Source organism: Phaseolus vulgaris, chromosome 10 (assembly GCF_000499845.2).
Source record: "Phaseolus vulgaris cultivar G19833 chromosome 10, P. vulgaris v2.0, whole genome shotgun sequence".
Lineage (NCBI taxonomy): Eukaryota > Viridiplantae > Streptophyta > Magnoliopsida > Fabales > Fabaceae > Phaseolus > Phaseolus vulgaris.
The window spans coordinates 36,469,088-36,480,616 of record NC_023750.2 but is presented as its reverse complement, the minus strand read 5'-3'; the positions used below and the strand labels follow the sequence as shown (position 1 = coordinate 36,480,616).

The window sequence follows — 11,529 nt, the reverse complement described above, 5'->3', positions numbered from 1 at the left end:
ACGTTTGTGTTGATAAGTGGAGTACACGTTAATTCTCTTACTGTTGCTCTCTGAATTCCATTTTGTATTTGCAGTTTGGTGTGATTTGGATCATGGTGTTCCAAATCCAAATTTTGAAACAGTGGAGAAAAAAAAAACACTGCACATTCACAAAAACTTTTTCTTCCTTAACAACAAAAACTCTTGTGTGGACCCCTCTATCTAGCTATCCTCAACTGTCATGTACTATGACTATTCTTCGTGTCGCCCAACAACATTGTAAAGTGTAAGACTCTCAACTTTCACTTTTTCTCCCATAATCCTAACCTTCACCACCAATTCTCTCTCCTTTCTTTCTTTTCTTTCTTTCTTTCTTTCTTTCACTTTTTCCATGTATTCAATGCCTCCCCAAATCAGAATTATGCCTCGGCAGATCCTGGGTCGGTGCTAGATTAGCATTTTCATCTCTTTGACAGCAAAAAAGAGATGCCCATTAGCAAAAGTTTTTGATTTTTTTGGTGGGAAAATTTGCTGCCAAATGGTATTCCTCTCAGAGAGTGTGGTGTCTGATGAACAAATTTCAGTTTGGTTCTTTTGAGGGAATGAGTTGTTGGTGGGATTGAGATTGAGAGAGGGTGGTGAGTTTTGATACTTTTTGAGGTGAAAGTTTGCAGAGAGAATTGTGTGGAGGTGTTTTGTGCTAGAGGTGGGTAAGGATTTAATGGAATTTTGGATGTTCCATAGGCTGTTATTTGAGTAGATAAATTGTTGGAGGACATAAATGGGCCATTTATTGCAGGCATGGAATCAGTTGTGCAGAAGTAACGAGTCTTGTGGTGAATTGGTGATTTTTGGAGTGTTTAAGGATATGCTCTCTCTTTTTGTGTGTGCCTGAAGGTTTTGGTGTGGTATGATTAATTATCAAACTTTTTCCTCACGTTTGATCATTGACTATGTTTTTTATTGGAAGAAAGCAGAATCAATGAGCTGTGATTCTTTGAGTCGTTGTCAATTGTAAAAGCTTAAGCCTTGTAAGTTATCTCAGGTGGCCTTTTCTCTGTGGAGAGGAGCAAATAACTGGGGTTTTAAGCTTTCTCCGTGGAACTTCAGAATTCGGACAGTTAAGGTCTGTGAGAACAGAGCATTGATACCTTCTCCTCCAAAGGAAGCCAAAACTTCGTGAACTTCACTCAAATGGGAAACTTGGAGGACTGAAATAGGGATTCCCAAATTCTTTGTCTTTTGCTCCTTCACTATATTGAGTCAACAAGGCTCAGAAAATGAGGTACTTGTCCGAACCAAACTCATTTTACATGTGATTATTCATTTTTTGCTACATGACATAGACTAATAACTACTTTAGTTGCTTAACCTACCAAATTTTTTGCCCTTACATTTCCTAACTCGTTAGCCATTAAATCTCATTTTCCTATGACTATTCAGTTTTGTCTTTTGTGCCCCAGGGATTGATGATTTTGATGATCACTGTGTGGCAAGTTTAATGCAACTAGGTTATCTGCATAAGTTGATTTAACAAAAAGTGTTGGCATGAATAGTTAGCTTGATGTGTATATATATCTAATGCATCATTTATAACATTGTTAGGGTGTTATATGTGTGAACTATGTGGTTTTGGGGTCATCATAGGTATTTTGTTGGCTTTTAAATGCATCTGTTTACTTTGTTGCTGTCAGGTTGGGCAATCTTACCTATGAATTTTTTTGAATGACTGTGGCTACCTAAGGCCAAGATCTTAACACCCTTCAAGGGAAAGGAAAAAGAGGAATCAAGGAACACGATTCTGCCCAATCATCATGGCAAAGAAGTCCCAAAGACGCCCTGTGCGGTTTGAGAAAGATAAATCAGGCTGCATGTGGGGTTTTATTAGTATGTTTGATTTTCGCCATGGTCATTCCACTAGGAAGATGATTGCAGACAAGAGGCGAAGCAGCAAACATGCTGTTGGTAAGAACTGTTCTTAGCATCTAGATTGGTACAAAATTGAATATCATGCTCATTTCACGTGCATAAATATGTATATGATATTTTCACTGAAGACTTTTTATACGCTAAATAAATAACAAAATCAGTATATACTGAGGAATTGTGCAGGGACTGATATATGCATGTCAAGCAATTTTCTGTAATGGTGTCAAGTTTTGAAATCTTTCATAATCATAAAAAATGCTTTTCCTGTCTAATATCTATGATGATTGTGGGATAATTTGAGTAGCAACTTCACTGGTTTAACAGAAAAATTAATATTAGTTATTGAATTTCATTTTTTTTTCCTGTTCCAGGGGCCATAAAGACCAAGTTTGAGATGAACAATTTGGATGAAGTTTGTCAAAGCAGTCCTGTAAGTTTGTCCCTGCTTATGCCATTCTTGCATTTGAAAAGTTTACAAAAATTTTGGTCATCAGTAAATTATGGTAATCTGCTTAGAGGATGCCTGTGCATTTACTGATATTACTGTTTTGTGAATCTTTCAGGATAGGGGAGAGAGTAGAAGACCATCAATTGTGACAGCTGCTAGTAAGCCTAGCGTGAAGAAACTCATTGAAGAAGAGATGTTCATTGACCAGAACAAAAGGAAGGATAGAGAGAGTGCTCAAATAGAATCAAAGGAATCCAAATTAAGGCGTGATGTCCTTTTGAAGTTAGATTCCAAAAGGAAAAACAAATTTTACAAGAAAAACTGTGATAAGGACACCAATGATTTAAATTTGGATACGACCTTGAAATCTGAAATCACACATAATAAGCACGCAAGGAAGCAATCTAGAGATAATCTTGATCTGGATAGGATGCTTGCAGAGTTTTGTCATCTAAAAGATGTTTGTTCAATGAAGCAAGACAATGGTGTAGAAGTAGAAGTAGATGCACAATCAAAGCTAGCTATTTCTGAAAATGCAAAAGAAGCAATTTGTGAATTTGTGAATCAGATGGTATTAAATGGCAAAGATCCGGCTGAAGCCAGAAAATTCCTTTGCTCCCATCAACTTGTGGAAGCTATGGAGCTTATAAGTTCAGATAAGGAATTGTTTCTTTCACTTCTTGAAAATCCAAATTCACTTTTGTTGAAATGTGTTCAAGAGTTTAGGAATTCTCAGGGAACAAATGAAAAAGAATGTGGTTCTGTAGCTGGTTCCAACTTCTCTGAAAAAGATCATGGCAACCTGAAACAAAATAGGGATCTAGTCAACCACAAGAAGCATAACTTTTTCAGAAAAAAGGAGAAGTCTCATTCAAAAAGTTCATCAAATGAAAATGGAAACACTAATTTGTCAAGTATTGTTATTCTGAAGCCTGGGCAGATGGGCTTGCAAAATTCTGAAACTGGAAACAACCTTGCCTCGTATCAAGATTCTTATGATGTTGTCAAATACAATGGTCCTTCTGTGAGAGGTAGTTCACATTTTTCCCTCACAGAGATAAAAAAGAAATTAAAGCATGCTATGGGAATGGAGAGACATGGAAACGCTGAAGGGGTCTCAAAAAGACACCCTGCTGCTGAATCTCAAAACAGGAGGCCTAGCAGCAAGGTCATTGGCAAAGACAATGTTGGAATGAGATCTCCTAATAAAGATCACTTCTTCATTGAAAAAATTGGAAGACCTACCAGTGGTGTTATGAAAGGAGAAAAGACTAGTACTACTAAAGATTTTGAATTGACAGGGGAACATGAAAATGGTAGTTATCCAAAACAAAGGGTTTCTAACTTATATATTGAGGCTAAGAAACATCTATGTGAAATTGTAGGTAATGGAGATGAGAAAATAGACTTGTCTAGTAAGCAGATTTCTCGAACCCTTGGGAAAATACTATCTCTTCCTGAGTACAACTTTTCTCCCCTTGGCAGTCCTAGAAGGGATTGGGAGCATCATTCAGTCACTGCTCAGAAAAGATTTCCCACTTCAGATAAAATTTGGGTGGCTAATAAGGATAGTGTGTCTCCCAAACAAGAATCCTCTGTTGGTCATTTGGATCAAGAAATAGACAATTCAGAGAAGCAGTCAATAATTTATGATGAAATCTCTAATAACGAAGTACAAGAAATTAAGTCAGACTCAAATTTTGCAGAAGACCACACTCATCTTGATGAAACACAAAAACTTTGTCCTGTTAGAGATGAGATAGTAATTGGAGGTATCATGTACAAAATATATGATACAAGTGATAGATTCTATGATAAACTTTGTTGTATGTTCCTTTAAATATTGTGTTGCTTATCCTTTTATTAATTTCTGTGCAGGTGATGTAGAATCTGCACAAGAGGTGGATGTTTTGGAATCTTCCTCACAACCAGTTGACCTCAGTGCAGGAAAGGAAGACCAAAACTATGGTCTCTCCGAAATTTCTGATTGTGCAAGATGCTCTCAATATTCAAAGCGGGTAATATTTTTGTCTGCATTTTAGTTTTACACAAATCAATGATTTTGGATAAATTGATTATTATGCCAGATGTATGTTGTCGAAATAAGGACTGGTTAAGATTTGTTTAGCTGTGTAGTTCTGTCATTTGTTCTTTCCACAGGATGTAAAAGAAGAATACAAACCAACATCTCCACTGTCGTCCCCACCTCACTCTTCCACCTCCAAAGAAAGTGTTACAGATGTATCTGGGCGGCCAAGTCCCGTATCTGTTCTTGACACACCGTTCTTCGAAGATGATGTTCAGCCTGGTAAGCATTCTTGCAATAAAGCCATGAAAGGCTTTATGACACTGTTCTTAAATAGTTAATCTCTCTTTCTGAAAGCCTAGTAAGCATTCCTGCAATAAAGCCATGAAGGTCTTTATGACACTGTTCTTAAATAGTTAAGCTCTATTCCTAAAAGCCTAGTAACCATTCCTGAAATAAAGTCATGAAAGACCTTTATGACATTGTTCTTAAATAGTTAAACTCTCTTTCTAAAAGCTACACATTAAAAAACTTGTTTCCAATGTTTCTACTTTCTGCTGCTCTAACTATTACTGAACACAAATAAAAATATAAAGTTGCATGCTAGCTACTGGGGAGGGAGCTCTAAATCATGCTTATCTTGAAATTGCTTAAGAAATTAATGGTTTTCAATTGTATATTATTTACCTTTCTTGTCCTCGGAGAAAATAAGAAAGTTAGAATCATATCAAGGGACAAATCAACACAATATGTAGTAATGTAACTTATCTTTTTTGTTTGCCATATTAATTTTAATCTCACGTCACATTCATTCATAACTTTCAGTTGAAGTACCAGTCCGACCACTGCAATTTGGAGAGCAGTCCTCTTCACCTTTGAATGAAATCAATAGAGAAAAGTATTCTCCTAAGGAAAATGAATGGATATATGATTACATCAAAGCAGTTCTGCAAACTTCTGGATTGACTATAGACCAATTGTCAATGAAATGCCTTTCCTCAGACAAGATCCTAGGTCCTTCCTTGTTTGATGAGGTAGAGTTCTTACCAAACCAGCTTTGCCATGATCAGAAGCTCATTTATGACTGTGTCAATAAAGTTCTTATGGAGGTTTGTCGTGATTACTTCGTGGTCTCACCTTGTGTGTCATTCATAAAACCTGGCTTAAGGCCTTCTCCAAATATGATGAAGGTTATTTTCAAAGTCTGGGAAGGAGTATGTTGGCATTTCATTCCCTTGCCCCCACCCCGTACCTTAGACAAAATCATTAAAAAAGATATGGATAAAAATGGGACATGGATGGACCTTAGAGTTGAAGCTGAAACCATTGGTTTTGAAATGGAAGAAGCCATTCTCGCAGAACTGATGGAAGATACAATACTGAGCTGTGTAAGCAAAACTTCAGAAGGTGATTTTTCTCAGCTTCAGTTTGAATATAAGGACAATGAAAACACCAAAAGTGTGTAAAAGGCAACTTACTACTTTTGTTCATTTATCACCTCTTAAATTCCTCTATGAAAAGTAAAAGGGATGTAAAGAATACTTGAGTCTTGTAGGATTTTTCTAAGCATATTTGACAGCTTAACATTTCTCTTTGGTCACGCCTGACTTCTCCAGTGTTTACATGGTAAGGATACTTAAATAAGGGACCACAACTTACAATAAGTAAAGAAGAAGCCAGTTGCAACAGCTTCTTGCTGAAGTACAAACAATGATTGTCTTGTTTACAATGGCAAAAGCTAACAGTTTGATTCTGTGTGTGCTTCACTTCACTCACTAAGGACAAATGGTATTTAGTTGTAGATTTTGTAGAGTTTGATATGTTGATCATACTAGCTAGGTGTGCTTGATATCATTATCATCCTTACTTTGTATATTTGTTTTTTCTTCCTTAATCTATATATTGTATGTACAAGTTTGGAAATAATGAAGAGTGAGTTCAACTTATTGAAGTTTCCAAGGGAAGAAGAAAGAAGAGACAACTAGGGGAGAAGAAAGAGGAGACATGAAACTGTGACGTTAATCCCATTAGGAAATTCCAAATTGCTTTATTGAAGCTAAAGAACACGCCAACAATTACTTGATACATTTTTAATTCTTTTAAGTATCAGTTTGGTTGGTAATAACTAGTATATTGCACTTTCTTTCCTCTCTTTTTTTAATTAGCACTTGTACATGTAATCTCAATGCTTTATGTTAAGGCAAAAGTTCAACACCTTACAATTTTGATTAAGTGTTTAAACCAACAAAACATGTAGCTATGTCTAATAAGATGAAGATCAGGTCATATTAGTCATATTGGTGCATCATCTATCACACGATAAGAGATTGAAGAGATTCTTGATCAACCACAAAGTTTGTCAGTTGAAGATTGAAGAGCATTAAACATATATTTCACTTCATTGATTAGTATTAAAATAAAGAAAAAGAAAAAATAGGATAAATTCATTGTATCTAATGAACACATACAATTATGTTTATATAGAGAAAAAACATGCAAGAAAATATGGGTCAAGCTCATTATATAAATAAAAATATCTAACAATATCTACCAATATCTTAAAATATCTAACATAAATATTTAAAACTTTCCCTCAAGTTGGTACATATAAATTGTATATTCCCAGCTTGTTACAAATATAATCAATCAGAAGTCCTAGTAAGGATTTAGTAAAAATATTTGTTAATTGATCATTTGAATTGACAAATTTTGTCTTGATATCTCTCGATACAATATTTTCTCGAATAAAATGATAATCAATCTTAATATGTTTGATCCTTTCATGAAAAATAGATTTGAACAAATATGAAGAGCATCATGATTATCACATATAAATATCATTTGTTGGACATCTCCAAATAATTGCAATTCTTTAAGTAGTTGTTAAAGCCAAATAAACTTACAAGTAGTTAAGGTCATAACTCTATATTATGCTTTTGTGCTAAATCTCGCTACAAAACTTTTGTTTCTTGTTCTTCCAAGAGATCAAATTATCACCTATAAAGCTCTGATACAATGTGGATCTGCCATTTTCACACAACGAATGCATGAACAACGCGATGTAGGATACACATATATGGAGCAGACACGACCTTGTTCTTGGGCGCGTCAAAGATGATACATTCCACCTCATTGGACACATCTTTCACACAAAAATCATACAAAATCTCACACGATGTTGAGTAGCACTGAGCTCATTGAGTTACAGTGCAATGCAATGCCAACCATTTTGAACAAGTCTGAAAAGTTGAGATTGCAGGCAACATTAATAATGGAGGAATAGTAGATTGATTTTAAATTTAATATTTTTTATTCAATTCATATTTTTCAATTAAATTTAAATATAATATTATATAATTGTATAATATTTTGTATTTTTTTTATAATTTAAATATTATAATTTTATAATTCAAATCTATTTTTAAATAGTAAATTAAAATTTTATTAAATATTAGTATTTTAAAAAGATAAACTGAACTTTTACTTAAAAAATGAAATATTAAAGATAATATTTTTTTATAATAATTATATTAAAATTAAAAATATAACATAACCTTAAATAAATAACATAATAATGGAATATTATTTAAAAAATATATAATATATTATAATTAATTTTTAATTTATTATATGTTTTATTTTTTATATTTGTAGATTAATTTATATTAAATAAATTTATTTCATTTTTATATTTAAGTAAATTTTATTTTATATAGTACATTTTAAGATATATATATATATAGTCACGTTTTGTGTCCTATAATTTATTTGATCATATTTTCGTATTTGTGTCCATGTCGTATTTGTATTTGTATCCGTGTCTATGCATCATAGGTTATCACCAATGGAGACGTAATATCCAGAAGTGGATCTTCAATTAGACGAGATCTTGTCCAATCAAAACTTGAATAATAAACGATTTTAGTATGATTATTGTTACCATAAAGTAAACATTTTCCAAGAGAGCCTTTAATGTACTTCAGACAAATGTGTATTCTATTGATCATCACATGTGGAATTAAGAAATTGACTCATCGCACTAATGACAAAGAAAATATCAAGATGAGCAACAAATAATTCAATTTTCCAACTAATATTATGTACTTCTCAGGATCTAAGTGAGGCTCCCCCTAATTGGTTATAAGTTTGGCATTGGGATCCATGGATGTGTCAACAAATTTCGAATTCATCAACCTAGTTTCATCCAAAATATTCAATGCATATTTTCTTCAAGAGATAACAATACCAATATTGGATTCTGCTAACTCAATTCCTAAGAAACATCTTAGTTATTCAAGATTTTGGTCTAAAAGTGGTGACAAAGATGTTGGAAAAGAAAATATAGTAAGAATTGTCACACCATTGTGATCCAAACTATACAAGTTCTTTATAACTAGGAATGTAGGGGAAAATGGACTGAGATTGCAAACAAAAAAGAACTCATTTGATTGTGTATTGATGAGTAGCTAAATGTTTAAGATGACAATACTTCATTACTTCTCTTTCATTTAAGATGTCTCCATGGTGGGAATATTTCAGTAATATTTTCATTGTACGTGGTAGATAAGATGATTTACATTTTTTTTCAAAGGAGTTGTTTGTTTTGGAGGCAACTCATATGAAGTACAGAAAATTCAATACAATTATTAGGTTCTTTTCTCAAAAGTAATGCAATTTTCTTTTGATATTTCCAAAATGAGCAAATTTTTATTTATTCCCCAAAGATAGAATGAAATGGTGAATCATAAGAGAGATTTTGAAAAAACTTGGAAATCGTGTACAGGATTTACGACGTATTCCATATATACGATTTTAATATTAAAATAAATTTTAACATATTATTTTTTTTTTAAAAATAAGAAATAAAATTAAAAATAATTATATAATAAATATGTTTTAAATATTTTAATATATACAATTTTTAATATATATGTTTTTAGTATTTAAAATAGAAATAAAATAATAGAAAATTAGATAAATTTAATATATTATTATAAATTTATTTTATATGTATTTAAAGAAAATTAAATTTTAGTATTTAAAAAAATAATAATAATATAAATTAGATAAATTTAATTTACTAGTATAACTTTTTTATATATAATTAAATAAAATTAGATTTTTATAAAAAAAATTAACTAAATTTTTATAAATATTTTAAGAAAATATTTTTTATTATACATAAAAACTATTTTGAATTTAATAAAATTGATGTAATATTTTAATAATATAAAATAATACTAATTAATTATTTTAAAAAATGATTAAATTAAATTTAATCCATAAGAAAAAATTAAGTTGGTAAATTTCTAAACTCGAAATGCTATAATAAAGTAGAAACTTTAACCGAAAAAGTAAAATGGAGAACGTTAACCGAAAACTTAATTGTGCCCTTTATTCCTACAATAAGAGCATTTTTTTTGGCTTATCTAGAAGTGGTTAATCTATTTCATTATGTATACGATTAGTTGTTGGTCTGCCTGATTCCTTATGACACATGGGGGTCCGGAATGAAATTCGGTCCCACATAAGTAAACCAATAATCTTCATTTTGAACTGGATGAAATTCAACTCCGTAAGCCTTCAAAATATACTGCAAACTATAAATAGGATCAATAAAGGTTGTGAGTTGTAAATGGCATGTCAAACAAACAGCGACATGAGCATAAGGAAGTCGAAGAGCTTGAAACTCCTCACAATCACACCACCAGTCATTAAGTCTTACTGTGTATGACATAGGTAGGCGTCGTAGTTGGGCAGTGGATAACTCTTGAACATCAAACTATGAATTTTGTCTATTGTAGCTTTGAACATGACACATAGCAGATTGTTGTTCATTTTTCCGTAACAAGGCAGTAATATCTTTTGGATATTGATGGCCAACTCGTAACATGCACTCTATCTTCGTCCCTCGTTCAACAAACCAAGATTTGGTTCTTTCAAAAGTTGTCTTCGCAAGAGCACATATGGGTAACGATCGTGCTCCCTTTAATACAGAGTTCATGCACTCAACTAAGTTCGTTGTCATGTGGTCATACCTCCTGTCTCCGTTATATGCCCTTATCCATTTTTTCCAAAGGTATTTGATCTATTCAGGAAAAAGCTTGTTAAAATTGTGATCATAGAGCCAACAACTTTGCCTGAACAATTGGTTGTTTCATTTCATAACCTATGAAAGGTAAATATTAAATGATTTAAAGTGATTCTGTTGCAACAAGAATAATCAATATAAGTGAATTAAATTAAAATAAATACCCATGTTTATTAATTGTCTGTTTGCCTCGGCATTCTTGAACTTCTTATTGAAGTTATATGCAATATGGCGTATGCAATATACTGATAAGAGACCATGTCCTTCACAAGCTACTTTTGGAGATTTTAATGTTGATAAAATGGCCTTTCCTCTATCAGTTATCATGCAAATATTTGTTGCATTATGACATGTGATCGCAAGAGACGAAAGAACCAGATCAATGCTTCTTTTTGTTTCACCTTCAACTATTGCAAAAGCTAAAGGGAATATGTTTCGGTTGCCATCTTGACAAATTACAATTAGCAAAGTTTCGTGGTATTTTTCGATCAAGAATGTTCTGTCAAATTGGACTATTGGCTTGCAGTAATTAAAGCCATCAATGCAAGGCTTGAAAGCCCAAAAATACGCGTTCAAAGATGTTACACGAGTTATATTGAACATCATCTATAATAAAAGGTTGAGTTACATATTCGAAAATTGTCCCATTCTTGAACCGCCTGCAACCATCTTGGAAGATGATTATAGGATTCGTCCCAGTCGCCGAATTCCATGGCAAGCGTCTTTTGTTTTGCCATCCATGTTTTTTTATATGTTACAGAATTACCATAACAACTTTTAATTTCTGCGATTAAACTTTTCACAGAGATGGATGAGTTTCTTTCATTGGTTGTTTGCTTTCAGTGTGTATATATATATAACATAGTTACAGGAAACTTTTAAATTATTAAAAGGAATTGAATAAGTTTTTCGGTCCTCCATTCACTCAAGTTATGTGTGCTTACGCTTTCACTCAATTCATGCTTTCAGGCAAGTGTGATTTCACGTAAATCAGCTATGCCATCAAATTTAATTATGCAATGCAGTTGTGCCATCCAATTCAATGAGTGAATGTGG

At 32.6% G+C, this 11,529-nt stretch overlaps 1 protein-coding gene across 1 annotated transcript; it reads left to right on the top strand.

Moving 5' to 3' along the window:
* The first annotated feature begins 245 nt into the window (after positions 1–245).
* On the top strand, positions 246–6,328 carry LOC137818557 (uncharacterized). The gene is made up of 9 exons (XM_068622056.1): positions 246–685; positions 779–887; positions 1,025–1,264; positions 1,674–1,944; positions 2,280–2,338; positions 2,472–4,128; positions 4,235–4,374; positions 4,517–4,664; positions 5,208–6,328. Exons 4-9 carry the CDS (start codon positions 1,794–1,796, stop codon positions 5,846–5,848), a joined length of 2,796 nt encoding a protein of 931 aa, XP_068478157.1. The 5' UTR covers positions 246–685; positions 779–887; positions 1,025–1,264; positions 1,674–1,793; the 3' UTR covers positions 5,849–6,328.
* Positions 6,329–11,529: the final 5,201 nt, after the last annotated feature.

Coding starts and splice junctions, on each gene's coding strand:
- LOC137818557 (XM_068622056.1), top strand. CDS start 1,794: ATGGCAAAGAAGTCCCAAAGACGCCCTGTGCGGTTTGAGAAAGATAAA. Junction 1,945..2,279: donor AAGCAGCAAACATGCTGTTG/GTAAGAACTGTT, acceptor TTCCTGTTCCAG/GGGCCATAAAGACCAAGTTT. Junction 4,129..4,234: donor AGATGAGATAGTAATTGGAG/GTATCATGTACA, acceptor ATTTCTGTGCAG/GTGATGTAGAATCTGCACAA.